This window comes from Notolepis coatsorum (assembly GCF_963971535.1).
Source record: "Notolepis coatsorum genome assembly, chromosome: 14".
In the NCBI taxonomy this organism is placed as follows: domain Eukaryota; kingdom Metazoa; phylum Chordata; class Actinopteri; order Aulopiformes; family Paralepididae; genus Notolepis; species Notolepis coatsorum.
In genome coordinates this window covers 77,226,981-77,242,440 of record NC_140178.1, presented here as the reverse complement: position 1 = coordinate 77,242,440, position 15,460 = coordinate 77,226,981, and the positions used below count along the sequence as shown (strand labels likewise).

Below are 15,460 nucleotides of genomic sequence, written 5' to 3'. Positions count from 1 at the left end.
GATGGTGCCAGGAAAACAGCCTCTCCCTGAACGTCAGCAAAACAAAGGAGATGATTGTGGACTTCAGGAGGTCGGGGGTCAAGGACTACAGCCCCCTCAGCATCGACGGGGCACCGGTTGAGAGAGTCAACAGCTTTAAGTACCTCGGAGCCTACATATCCGAGGACTTGACATGGACCACACACATTAACAGTGTTGTGAAGAAGGCACGACAACGCCTCTACTTCCTCAGGCGCCTAAGGAAGTTCCAAGTCAGCCAGAAGATCCTTAAGAACTTCTACTCATGTACAATAGAGAGCATCTTGACCGGCAACATCACCTCCTGGTTTGGGAATAGCACTGCACAAGACCAAAGCAGACTACAAAGAGTGACACGTTCAGCCGAACGCACAATTGGAGGGGGGCTCCCCACCCTCCAGAACATTTACTACAAGCGTTGCAAGGGCAAGGCTAAGAGAATCATTAAAGACTCCAGTCACCCGAACAACTGCCTCTTTGAACTGCTGCCGTCAGGCAAGCGATACAGGAGTCTCAAGGCGAGCACAGAAAGACTCAGAAGAAGCTTCTATCCCCAGGCCATCAGGCTGCTAAACGAACAATGAATGAACACTACACAACAACAACCACCAAACGCACATAGCACACACATCCACACGCACACACTCACTTTAAACAAACACACTGTAGCACCCACTCCACACACTTATAGCACACACCCACTTTAAACAAACACACTGTAGCACCCACTCCCCACACTTTATATTTATGGATGAAGGATTGCACTACAACTCGTACACCTTACTGTAAATTGTACCTAAAATTGTACCTCATCCCATTTCTGCTTTGCACTAGATAGTACTGTACATTAGTACACTGCATAGTATTGTGTATTGTATATTATATGGTAACTCAGAACATTGTACATATGTCTATACCGAACACTGTGACCTCATTTTCTTCCTCTAAATTCATGCTATATTATGTTATTATGTTATTTGATACTATCTTGTCTAGCACAGTCTCTGGAGCGTAACAGTAAGAAGCATTTTGTATGAAAGTATTCTGTACTTCTGTATGACAACTATTAAAGAACTTGAACTTGAACTTGACTTTGTCAATGATGACTTTCAGAGAAGATCTAACCCATAGCTTTAATTTATCTTTGATTCTTTTCTGATAGTTAGCCTACTACTGAAGCTTCAGAGTCCAAACTATCAGAGGAGGAAATGTTGACTAAATACTAATCAGAAGAACCCTATTTATCAGAGGAGGAAATGTTGACTCTGTTTTAGGTTCACTGAGTTAAGTAATATGGTATATTTATTATTAGTTATGATCAGTGGTTAGATTCAATTTCGGGGGTACAGTAGGTCGATTTAGGAGCACTGTTCTTGAGTTGACATTTAACCCCTGGATGGATGGATGGATGGCTAGCTGAATGGATGGATGGATGGATGGATAGATGGATGTATGGATGGATAGATGGATGGATGGCGAGCTGGATGGATGGATGGATGGATTGATGGATGGATAGATAGATGGATGGATGGCTGGATGGATGGCTAGCTGGATGGGTGGGTGGATGGATGGCTGGATGGATGGCTAGCTGGATGGGTGGATGGATGGATGGCTAGCTGGATGGATGGATGGCTAGCTGGATGGATGGATGGCTAGTTGGATGGATGGATGGATGGCTAGCTGAATGGATGGCTAGCTGGATGGATGGATGGATAGATGGATGTATGGATGGATAGATGGATGGCGAGCTGGATGGATGGATGGATGGATTGATGGATGGATGGATGGATAGATGGATGGATGGATGGCTAGCTGGATGGATGGATGGCTAGCTGGATGGATTGATGGATGGCTAGCTGGATGGATGGATGGATGGATAGATGGATGGCTGGATGGATGGATGGATGGCTAGCTGGATGGATGGATGGCTATCTGGATAGATGGCTAGCTGGATGGATGCATGGCTAGCTGGATGGATGGCTACCTGGATGGATGGCTATTTGGTGGATGGATGGATGGATAGATGGATGGATGGATGGATGGATGAAAGGATGGATGGATGGATGGATGGCTAGCTGGATGGATGGATGGGTAGCTGGATGGATGGGTGAATGGATGGATGGCTAACTGGATGGATGGCTATTTGGTGGATGGATGGATGGATGGCTAGCTGGATGGATGGATGGCTAACTGGATGGATGGCTATTTGGTGGATGGATGGATGGATGGATGAATGAATGGATGGATTGATGGATGGATGGCTAGCTGGATGGATGGATGGCTAGCTGGATGGATGGATGGCTAGCTGGATGGATGGGTGGATGGATGGCTAACTGGATGGATGGGTGGATGGATGGATGGATGGATGGCACTTTGGACTTCTTTCTCTCTGAATTTACTAAAGCATGCGCCTTATAACAATATTAAAGTCAAAGGAAGGCATCTTCCCTGGATTACTTCTGAACTTATAGGTCTTTTCAGGCAGAGAGACAAAGCTTGGTCAGCATTTCGTAAATCAATGCAGAATGCAGAAGCCAATTTCTATAGAGAATCTCTTACTCGTAATTTTTATTTTAAAAATCCCAAAAACTTCTGGAAGAAAATAAAATATTTAACTGGTTCTGAAAAAAATATATCTTCTAACCAAATAAGAGTCAACAATGTTATCTTACACAATCCAAATTTAGTTGCGGATGCCTTCAACCAAAATCTTTCTTCCGTCTCTTCTCCCACAATGCATGATCCTTATATTGCTCATAACAACATTCAGCCCTGTAACAGCTCCTTCTCTTTTAGGAAAATAACACCTGTTGAGGTCCATGCTGCCATTAATGATCTGAAGGTAGGTAGTGGTCCCGGGTTAGATGGCATTGAGAACAAATATCAAATTCTAGCATCACACATTATCATGTATCCACTCTGTGTTCTTTTAAATATGTCATTATCTACTTATGAAATACCTGCTATCTGGAAGTGGTCTCGTATCATCCTTTGCATAAAGAGGGTGATTTTCTAGAACTCAATTATTACCTTTGGTACTTGCTAGTGCATCAAATCAAAAGCTAAATCTCATTCATGTGCTAATCATAGCTCTGATGGCACACCTCTGCAAAGAGTTGAACACACTAAATACTTGGGTGTTTGGTTGGACTCCGAATTATCATTTAAGTGTCACATAGATAATATTGTGAGGAAAATTTATCTTACTGTTCTTGTATTCTCTACCGTTCCAGAAACTGTCTTACTTCTTCTGTTAGAAAGAAGCTTGTACTTCAACTCATCTTGCCAATAATGGATTATGCAGATGTTGTTTAACAGGTTGCATCCAAAACTAATCTCATTCCTCTCAATACAGTTTACAACAAACTATACAGATTTGTTCTTGGATGCCCTTTTACAACTCATCATTGTCTAATGTACGAAACTCTGAATTTGCCCTCTCCCACTGTAAGAAGACAGCGCCACTGGTTACAATTTATTTTTAAATGTATTCATTTTAATTATCCGCAATATCTAAAACAATACTTGGCTCCATATTCTTCCAATTATTATTTAAGGCATTCTAGCCAACTCTATTTTATTGTACATACATTTTCAACACTCTCAAAAGCAACAGCCAAGAAAGCCTTTTTGTTCAAAGCTCCTTCTGATTGGAATAACCTACCTGCAAATACAAATTTTGGGAGAATGTGCATACATCGAAAACGAGATGCTACATCTCAAGGGGTTATTCCTAATACAGAATGTCTATCATCAATGAGTGAATGGATGGATGGCTAGCTAGCTAGCTGGATGGATGGGTGGATGGATGGATGGATGGATGGATGGATGGATGGATGGATGGATGGATGGATGGATGGATGGATGGATGGATGGATGGATAGACAGACAAATGGAAGGAAATACTTACTGGGACTGGTGATGACAGATCCCTCTCCTCTGTTTGTCCTCCTCAGTCGTTCACTGGTTGGCCTGGCTATACCTGGAGGAGAGAGAGAAAAGGAGGGAGAGAGGGAGGTTAAAGAGGAGAAACAGATCCACTAGATCTCTACAAGTCGGTGGATTTAGCCGGTGTGTGTATATATATAAGCCATAATAACATTAAACATGCATCAACAAGCTAAAAGAAGCTGTCATCACATCTACACTGTATATGACATGATACTAAACCATTATAATCCAAATCACTGGGGATCAGAGGTTCCAGTTTGCATGATGATTTCTTGCAACATCACAAGTTCACTTCCTGGTCTTTATTCATCCTGGCTGTCTTATTAACTCTCCAATAACAAGGCAGGGTGAATATGGTAAATTCACTTGTGTTTCAATCAATCCAGGAAATGGGTTTTCTTCAACTGTGTATTGAGAAGGTTAGTCATGATATCCAGAATGAATGTTCTGTCATTAACAGTTTTTAAATTGATTGAATTGAATGTGAACTGAGCCTCAACCATGGCCAACATGTTTTGTTGTTGATGTTGTTGATGTTGTTGTTGTTGTTGTTGTTGTTGTTGTTGTTGTTGTTGTTGTTGTTGTTGTTGTTACTTACTCCTGTAATACACTCATATAGTTTCAAGTTTCTTTAATAGTTGTCATACAGAAGTACAGAATACTTTCATACAAAATGCTTCTTACTGTTACGCTCCAGAGACTGTGCTAGACAAGATAGTATCAAATAACATAGTATAGCATGTAATTTAGAAGAAGAAAATGAGGTCACAGTGTTCGGTATAGACATATGTACAATGTTCTGAGTTACCATATAATATACAATACTATGCAGTGTACTAATGTACAGTACTATATAGTGCAAAGCAGAAATGGGATGAGGTACAATTTAGGTACAATTTACAGTAAGGTGTACGAGTTGTAGTGCAATCCTTCATCAATAAATATAAAGTGTGGGGAGTGGGTGCTACAGTGTGTTTGTTTAAAGTGGGTGTGTGCTATAAAGTGTGTGGAGTGGGTGCTACAGTGTGTTTGTTTAAAGTGAGTGTGTGCGTGTGGATGTGTGTGCTATTGTGCTATGTGCATTTGGTGGTTGTTGTTGTGTAGTGTTCATTGTTCATTGTTCGTTTAGCAGCCTGATGGCCTGGGGATAGAAGCTTCTTCTGAGTCTTTCTGTGCTCGCCTTGAGACTCCGGTATCGCTTGCCTGACCGCAGCAGTTCAAAGAGGCAGTTGTTCGGGTGACTGGAGTCTTTAATGATTCTCTTAGCCTTGCCCTTGCAACGCTTGTTGTAAATGTTCTGGAGGGTGGGGAGCCCCCCTCCAATTGTGCGTTCGGCTGAACGTGTCACTCTTTGTAGTCTGCTTCGGTCTTGTGCAGTGCTATTCCCAAACCAGGAGGTGATGTTGCCAGTCAAGATGCTCTCTATTGTACATGAGTAGAAGTTCTTAAGGATCTTCTGACTGACTTGGAACTTCCTTAGGCGCCTGAGGAAGTAGAGGCGTTGTCGTGCCTTCTTCACAACACTGTCAATGTGTGTGGTCCATGTCAAGTCCTCGGATATGTAGGCTCCGAGGTACTTAAAGCTGTTGACTCTCTCAACCGGTGCCCCGTCGATGCTGAGGGGGCTGTAGTCCTTGACCCCCGACCTCCTGAAGTCCACAATCATCTCCTTTGTTTTGCTGACGTTCAGGGAGAGGCTGTTTTCCTGGCACCATCCCGCCAGGACCTTGACCTCTTCCAGGTAGGCCCTCTCGTCGTTGGCAGAGATCAGGCCCACCACCACTGTGTCGTCAGCAAATTTGATGATTGTATTGCTACTCCGCTGAGCCACACAGTCGTGTGTGTACAGGGAGTAGAGGAGGGGACTCAGAACACAGCCCTGGGGGGCCCCTATGTTGAGGGTGATGGATGAGGAGGTGCAGTTGCCTGCTCTCACCACCTGGGGTCTGCCAGTCAGGAAGTCCAAGACCCACTGGCAGAGGTCATAGTTCAAGCCCAGGTAGATGCACACATTCACGCCTGCGAGCTGCCCAGTACAACCACAGTTGGCCACTGAGCAGGTGCCTTGCTCAAGGGCACTATAGCGGTAATTGTTGAGTGAGGGGACTTCCCCTGATTTAAAACATGACAGTAACCACACAGCAGTACTGTGTGCCCGCCAACGGCGTGTGTAACAGTTATCAGAGCTATTACACAGTTCTAGACGGTACTACTAACTAGTGTCATCAGAATCATGATACTTGATACTTGGAAGTTTATGACTTGTAAAAATTGGAATCTGTGTCATCGTTACTAATAACATGTTGTTGTAGCAGTTTAGGAATCAGTTAAGTGTCATCATCTCTAATAACATGTTGTTGTAGCAGTTTAGGAATCAGTTAAGTGTCATTGTTACTAATAACATGTTGTTGTAGCAGTTTAGGAATGAGACAGTTTAGTTTGTGGTGGCCTTTTATTATAAGCCTGGTTTGGTGTCATCCGTTATTTATTAACTAATATTATTATTATTATTATTATTATTATTATTATTATTAGTATGAGTATTATTATTATTAATTAATAATATTAACTAAGGCATATTAGAGCAGGGGCAACAGGAAGGCCTGGTGGTTAGAGAGATTATTCTGGAACAAGTCACAAGATGAATCCCTGCAGCAACAACAACCAAAGCTTCTGTCCCTGTCACAGTGTCCTTGAGTGTCCCTACCTAGTCTAGAGAGCCAAGGAAATGGCTGATCCTGTGCTCTGGCTACAATGGTGAATCACCTACATGTATGCATCTCTCAGAAGGATGTGTGAATAAATACCTAATTACATTGTGTGTAAAATGGTGATTGAGTGATCTAAAATCCCTCACAATTATTCAAAACCATTACATACTGTAGGCCTTGTTGTAGCTCATTGACTTCTACAGTATAGAAGATATATACCAATTAGAATGATACAATGATACATACCAAAGTTTATATGAGGGAAGCAACGGCTCTCTCTCTCTCTCTCTCTCTCTCTCTCTCTCTCTCTCTCTCTCTCTCTCTCTCTCTCTCTCTCTCTCTCTCTCTCTCTCTCTCTCTCTCTCTCAATTCAATTCAATTCAAAAAGCTTTATTGGCATGAAATTTCACAAATGTTGCCAAAGCACAATTATGACATAAACAGCAAACAACATTATACAATACAACAACAATATCAACAGAACAAGATCAAAGAAATAAAGGAGATGGTGCGGTGAATAAAACATGGTACATATATATATATAGTATATGTGTCCTACTGGTTGTCCCTTTTCTTGTGACATGAATTGACATATTTTGCAGCTAAAACTGCACATTCTTTCTGTTCCCCCAGGAGGAATGGCAATTTCTGCACTTCTGTCATACTTTGGAATTCTGGGGAAATTATTTCAATTTTTGGAAAGAATTCCTCCCTAATATTTCTGTAATTTTCACATTGTGTTAGGAAGTGTAGTTCTGTCTCTATGGCTCCATCATCACAAAGACAGCACAACCTCTCCTCTCTGGGCAGCCAGGTCTGTCTGTGTCTGCCCTTCTCTATCGCCAAACCATGGTCACTCAGTCTGTACTTTGTCAGAGTCTTTCTTAGATTCTTATCAGTTACTGTGCTGAGGTAGTCTGCCACAGTATACTGTCTGTTTAGGGCCAAATATGTTTCTAATTTGTGTTGTGATTGTGTGAGTTGATTCCAATACGTAATGTATTTATCTTTTTCTTTGGTTATAATTTGGTTAGGTCTAATCTTCTGAGGCTGGCTAGGGTTTGTAATGTCAGAGTGTGAGATGTCAGCCAGTTTCATTATGAGTTGACAAAAGGGGCTCCTTTGTAGGTCCAGCTCTTGGCAGGCCAGGGCTTTATGATGATAGCAGGCCGGGTCACTTTTTTTAATATGGCTCCAGAATTTAATTGATATTTTTTGCATATTTATGAGTAACGGATATTGTCCTAATTCAGCCCTGCATGCAGAGTTTGGGCTTTTCCTTTGTACCCTGAGAATTGTTTTGCAGAACTCTACATGCAGGATCTCAATTGGATTTTTGTCCCATTTTGCCCAATCCGTTACTAATAAAGGGCCCCATACCTCACTGCCGTACAGTGCAATTGATTCTATAACTGCTTTAAATATTTTGAGCCATGTCCTGATTGGAATTTGGATTTGAACTGAACGCTCTCTCTCTCTCTCTCTCTCTCTCTCTCTCTCTCTCTCTCTCTCTCTCCTAATGAGTAGCCAGGCTGTGGGCTCCTTAAATGCCCTTCAACCATGTTGAACCTGTGGAATATTTGAGTATAATTTAAACCTGCACTTTTTCCTCATTTCTTGAGCATTAAATGTGAAACAGTGGCCAAAGTTACCTTGCTTGACTTTTGTTGCCATTTTCTCTTATCCTCCATAAACACAGTGCAGTTACCTCTCATGCCCACAGGGTGCCAATATTATAAAGTGCAGCTGTGTGTGTGTGTGTGTGTGTGTGTGTGTGTGCGTGTGTGTGTGTGTGTGTGTGTGTGTGTGTGTGTGTGTGTGTGTGTGTGTGTGTGTAGTCAACTGTAGTGTAGCACAGTGGCCTGAAAAAAAAAAAGAAAAAAAAAATTGGAAATCATCTCGCGGCCCTCCCGTGGCTGCTCGCGGCCCATCTTTGGGTCGCGACCCCGACTTTGGGAACCACTGGTGTAGCAGACTGTAGTAGGCTACTGTAGTGTCTGAGTGTGAAACAGAAAGCAGAAATGAAAGTCAGATGAAATGGCCAACAGAATCAAAGACCTTGGGCAAAGAAGGAATCTCTCTCTATCTCAGATGGAGAGAGAGAGACAGAGAGAGAGACAGAGAGAGAGAGATCTGACCGGGTCAGAGTAGTCATCCATGCTCTAATTTTAACATCTGACCCACTGCCAGCCACACCAGACAGATGCTTACTACACCAGACCAGGCTAGCCGAGCCCAGATGTCACTCATCTACATCCATGCCTCCTTCTATTTTCCTTCCTTTTTCTTTTCGGTCTTCATCCGTTGTCATGTTGCATGTAATACAGCGGCATGCATGCACAGGTAAGAACCACAATATGACTGTTTCAACTGCTCTGAGTCAGAGAGCTGTGCGGTGCTCGGCTGCTCTCCCCTGTTGCTCTGCTGACAGGCCTGTTCAGCCCACCGCTGGACCACAGCTGACCCTGTAACTATGGTGATCACTGCAACAGGGCTTTTTTTTTTTTTTTTTTTTTTACAGATGATGTGATGTAACAGGAGTGAAATCACAGAACTTTAAAGTTCTATGAGTGAAACTATGTAGTCACCTTTCCCATAACTGCTTATTCATAGTCAGTAATGAATAATCAATAGATAAATAGTAGTAATAAAATCTAGTTCTTAGAATGGTATTGTACCTTGCACTGTTCTTACCGTATACTTGTTGTTTGTGGTTATCTGCTACACTTACTGTAAAAGGTCCTCTGATTAACACTTTGATTGCCTAAGGCTAAATTCATGATATACCATCCCTTGCCAGCTCTATTTGTCTATGGAGAAGTTCCCCTTCTTTGCAGGGCTATAACTTTTTAAATTCTATTGCTAAATTGCCATTATTAGGGCCCATTCAAGGTCCTATATGTATTGTTCATTGTGTAGCAACGTTAAACTTTTTCATTCACATATTCATAGTAAAATATGGTCTAAAGTATAAGTATGTTTTCATCTCTTTCTGCAGCTTTCTCCAGAACGTGATTTATAGCCCCAAATGCATTATATTGATGATGAAATACAGTTTGGTAGGAATCTGTGCGAGATCAAAAATTTCAATTGGACGTACTTCTAGAAGTTTCTACGTATCATCTGATGATGACCGGATGGGCGGGGGATCGTTTATAATTCCGTGGGCAGCGTTATATCATTCATCTAGTGTGGGTGATATGATCATCAGAGCAGTTTATATCGAACACGTTCAAAAATAACGCTGAATCTTACCGTATCTTCCTCGCGCCGTTGGACGATGAGCGTGGAACTGAAATATTCCTATTATGGGATGTAGAAATACGCGATCTATTTCCAGGTTGTATAATAGTATATACGTCCAAATCATGTTGTTTATCGAGTTATTGGCAACAGATCGCTATGTATTGTGTCGAGATCGAGTCCCGGGACCTATAGAGAGTGCCCGGAAGTAATATGGACGATCAGCACTTCATCCACATAACTTCCTGTTTGGCGCTTCTGCCGATCGGCCACCAGATGGCGCTCTTGAACCGCTAGAGGATTGAGAGGAGCTCAGAACTGTGTGTGAAGGCTGCAGATGGAAAATATGATTCCGATCACAGATTTTTGAAATATTGATATTAAAGACGAGTTACGGCGTCCTCGGCAACTTGAGCATGGCGGGGAAGGATGCCTAAACACGTTTTCGGCACTTAAAGTGTTAACAGAATAAGTGAAATAATGCTTGGTGTGCACTTACAAAACATTATCAAACTTACAAAATATACCAAACATACAAAACATATCAAACTGATAAAACATACAAAACTTACAAAACTTACAAAACTTACAAAACATACAAAACTTACAAAACTTACCAAACTTACAAAATGTACCAAACTTACAAAATACACCAAACTTATGTGGTGAGGGATTCACCAGGCAATGGAGCCCCACAGCAGAGAGCTGGGAGAAACAGGCAGCATGGCAATCAGCACCCACAGCTGGTGATTCACCCACACCAGGAACTGATCAGGCCTCGTCAGCAGCCACACACAAGGAGGCTTCTGACAGCACATGGGGAGGTTAGTCTGACTCACCTCAAGCGTTATAACCACCGGAGGCACAACTATCACATCACAGCCCTCAGTTAAATATCTAGGCTGTATCCTAGATGAGACTCTAGGAGGTGCCCACATGGCCCTAAATGTCCTGGGCAAGATAAGCGCCAGAACAAGGTTCCTAGCTAGGAAGTCCATTTTTCTCAACTTTGACTGCCTAAAAACCCTTGCCTCATGTCTGGTCCAGTGACATTTTGACTATGCCATCAGTTCATGGTACTGGAGCCTTAACAAACCCCTGCAACATAGACTTCAAAGTAACAGCACAGAACAAACTAATCAGAGTAGTTGTAGGCCTAAACTCCAGAACCCATATAGGGAAGACTGAACCTCTGTTTAACGATGAGTATTGTCTCTATATGCACTTTATTGATGAAAATAATTATTGCTTTTTAATGCACCAATGATGAATGATGCTTTTTATAAAAAAAAATATGTAATTTAAACATGAATACTACTACTAATGCACTTTAGAATATGCACTAAGAATGCTCGATGCACTTCAGATGCCAACGTGCCACTTGCAACTAGAAACACCAGGGACAATGATGGAAATAAATCCTGGACTTTTCGTTCTATCCCTGACAAGGCAAATACAAATGTTGATCTGTCAATGTTGTTATATTTTTTGTCAATAAATCAAATAAACTTTTAATTTTTAATTTTTTTATGCTCACACATATGTCATTTTGCCCTAGACGGAGAAGACTGCCGGTTGCCCACAGCGTGACGACCGCTGGGACGACACGCCTGGACCGGCTGCCCCCCCACCCCCCACACTTTCCTTCACGGAATACCTTGGGGTTCACCACGGGCCAGGCAACCCCCTCTAACACTCTTCTCTCTCCCTATGGACAATAAACATGGTGTTTTCCCCATAAATACAGTGTCTGTGTTGTGTTGCCCCAAACAGCGTTTCCCCAACGCCACACTTACTAAGCATACTAAAGATGTTACATACTAAAGATGTAATATTATTATTATTATTATTATTATTAGTATGAGCATTATTATTATTAATTAATAATATTAACTAAGGCATATTAGAGCAGGGGCAACAGGAAGGCCTGGCGGTTAGAGAGATTAAGTCACAAGATGAATCCCTGCAGCAACAACAACCAAAGCTTCTGTCCCTGTCAAAGTGTCCTTGAGTGTCCCTACCTAGTCTAGAGTTTTTCACTCTGGAAATAATTTAAAGGAACTAGCTGAATATATTGTGTATGAAATGACAAAGCTAAAAAAAATGGTTTGATGTAAATAAGCTATCACTGAATCTGAAAAAAAACTAAATTTATGATTTTTGGCAATCGAAAACTAGATGAAAATATAGTACTGACCATAGATGGAGTTGATATAGATTGAGTTAATGAATTTTGTTTTCTTGGTGTAATTATGGATGATAAATTAACATGGAAATCTCACATAGCACATGTTAAAAGAGTATTTTTGTTATGAATAAAGTAAAGGATGTGTTAGAGTATGAGGCAATGAGAACACTCTACTGTTCACTCATCTCACCTTATCTCAGTTATTGTGTTGAAGTATGGGGTAATACTTATGGGACCAATATAAAAACCACTATATATATTACAGAAGAGGTCTGTAAGAATCACACATAAAGTGAATTATCGAGAACACACAAACACATTATTTATTAAATCTAGAATAATTAAACTTGAAGACATGGTTAAGTTTCAAACAATGTTGTTGAGATCAGAGGTTCTGTGTAGGATTGTTAGTAACTGTCTAACTGTACATATGGCTGTTTACACTAGTAACTGTTTACCTGCATATATAACTGTCTCCACCAGTGACTGTTTAGTTGCATATATATCTGTTCCCACTAGAGGGCGCTCTAGGTGGAGCCACCCAGGTACACCACCTTGTGGCGAGTATAAAAGCAAATGTATCCTCCCATTTCGTTCTCTCCCCCTATGTCTCTCAGAGAGAGAAGACCTGTATGTTACTGCTGCTCTTTCCATGTGAATAAAAGAAACCACGCCAGTTCAGGCTCAAGATAGAAACCATGCCTCTTGACCACATTATTGTCGCCCTATAGCCGAATTCTGTTAACAGGTTATGGGCCCAGATAACGCCGGGGCGAAAATAGTGGAGGTACTGTAGCAAGCTTAGCTGAAGTATAGGCTAGGATAGCGCCGGGAGCACCGCGTGGCTAGACGCTAGGCCAACAAGAGCAAAAGCTAAGCATACCATTAACGAAGAGGATGGAAAACAAGAGAAGAGACAAATGGCCGACATTCAATGGAAAAGCAGAGAACTATGAGCTCTGGGAAGAACGCATGCTGTGCTGCATGCACGGGGCGGGGCTGAAGGAGACGATCCTGGGGGCCCCCACGGGAGAACTGACGGCGGAAGAGCAAGCCCTGGACGACCAGCGGAACGCAATCGCGTACTGTGAGTTAGCGCCGATGCTCGACGACACCAGCCTGGGGCTGATATTCCGCGACACTAAAGACAGAGGCAGAGAAAGCCTGGCGGTATTGAGAGAGCATTACATCGGGCGAGGAAGACCCAGAGTCGTGGCCCTCTACATAGCACTAACGGGCCTGAGGAAGGGGACCACAGAGACCGTGACCGAATACGTCAACAGAGCGGAGCAGATCACAACGCCATTGAGGAGTGCCGGAGAAGCACCAAGCGATGGGCTAATTATGGCGATCATAATGAGAGGACTACCGGAGCTGTACAAACCGTTCACACTCCTGGTAACACACGGTTCAACGGACATGACGTTGGGACAGTTCAAGGCTAAGTTAAGGAACTTCGAGGCCTCAGAAGACACCCACCCAGCCGCCGCGGAGGAGGGGGAGAGGGTGCTAAAGGCCCGAGCGACGCCAAGGGAGAGAACCAGGACCACGACGGAACTGGCGTGTTGGCGATGCGGAGATAAAGGCCATCGGAGAAGCGAATGCACAAAGACTGTCTGGTGTAGCTTCTGCAAATCCACGGGGCACACAGACAGAGCGTGCATGAAGAAACACAACCAGAGCGCGCGATACGCGCATGGACAAGATGGCGGCTACGGACGAGACGACGGCCATGAACGAGACGGAGGCCACGGACAAAATGGCGGCTACAGACGAGACGAAGGCCACGGACAAAATGGCGGCTACGGACGAGACGGAGGCCACTGACAAAATGGCGACTACGGACAAGATAACGACTGTGGATGGGGTGACGACAGCGGACACGATGACGGCGACGATCGACGTGAGATGAATCGAGACGACGCCCGGAGAATCAATGGTGGCGACGATCGACGTGAGGCGAGTCGAGACGACGCCCGGAGAATAACGGGACAAGAAGACTGCGCTTTTGGAGCGCGGACGGCGGGCATTGCCGGACCGGCCCAGCTGCAGTGGGCCCAGAGAAGGGGACTGATCATGGACACGGTGCATCGTCCCATGTCATCAACGACAGGAGTCGGTTCAAGAACTTTGACGACACTTTCCACCCGGAGAGGCACTGCATGGAGCTGGTGGACGGTAGACGCATCTACGGATTGGCACAAGAGAGGGGAGACGCACAGGTATGCCTCACGGACAGCAAGGGGCGCCGGCGTACGGTGACGCTAAAGAACGCTCTATACGTACCATCATTCCCACAAGGACTATTCTCTGTAATAGCTGCTACTGCAAGCGGCGCCAAGGTATTCTTCGATAAAGGTAAAAATGTTCTTGTAGAACCTGACGGTACCCGCACTACCCGGTTTGACATAAAGATGTACCAGAGAATATTTTATCTGAAAACGGAGTGTAATGACAATGACCAGTGTAATGATAATGATGATGTGTGTAGCGGGACGGCCCGTCACGATATTCAGACATTGCATGAGATTATGGGTCATTGTAATTACGAGGATTTACTGAAACTGCAAGTAGTGTCAGAGGGCATGCCCATTGAAGGGGAGAAGCGTAGACCTGACAAAAATTGTGCAATGTGCAAAACGGGGAAGTTTACCCAACCAAGATACAGAAATCCCACAGACAAAGTAAGGGTACCACTTGCACTAGTTGACATGGACCTAGCAGGCCCAGTAAGCAACGAGTCCATAGGAGGTTTTAGATATGTACAGTCTTTTACAGACGTGTGTACAGGGGCAGTGTTTGTTTACTTTATCAAAGCAAAGAGTGACACACTCCAGGCCACAGAGAAATTCCTGGCAGACGTAGCCCCTTATGGTACAGTAAGATGTTTGAGGTCCGACCACGAAACCGAGTTCACAAACAGAGAGTTCCAATCACTGTTGAGAAGGTATAAGATAAGACACAAGACGTCACGTCCATATCCCACACACCAGAGCGGGGTGGCAGAGAGGGAATGGCACACCCTTTTCGAAATGACTAGGTCTAAGCTAGCAGATAGTAACTTACCAAAGAGCCTGTGGCATTATGCGGTGCAAGAAGCCGCTTACACCAGAAACAGGTGCTTTAATAAGCACTCGGGCACCACCCCGTATACAGCGCTGACAGGAAAGAAGTGTAGTCTAGCCAGAATGCACCGATTTGGATCAGTGTGTTATGCGTACCTGCAGGACAGGGGAAAACCCAAGTCCAAGGATGTAAAAGGATTTTTCGTAGGACACGACAGAGGAAGCCTTGCTTTCCTAGTTTATCACCCCGGTAATGGGAGAGTGCAGAAACACATGCTAGTCAA

General features: G+C 43.4%; 1 protein-coding gene across 1 annotated transcript in view; it reads right to left on the bottom strand.

Annotated features, from left to right (window-relative positions):
- septin9a (septin 9a) overlaps window positions 1–15,460 on the bottom strand; it is a 253,116-nt gene that overhangs the window by 215,456 nt on the left and 22,200 nt on the right. The window contains exon 2 of the mRNA XM_084329865.1: window positions 3,929–4,000. Within this exon, the coding sequence (XP_084185991.1) occupies window positions 3,929–4,000 (72 nt within the window). The remainder of the gene's footprint in view (window positions 1–3,928; window positions 4,001–15,460) is intronic.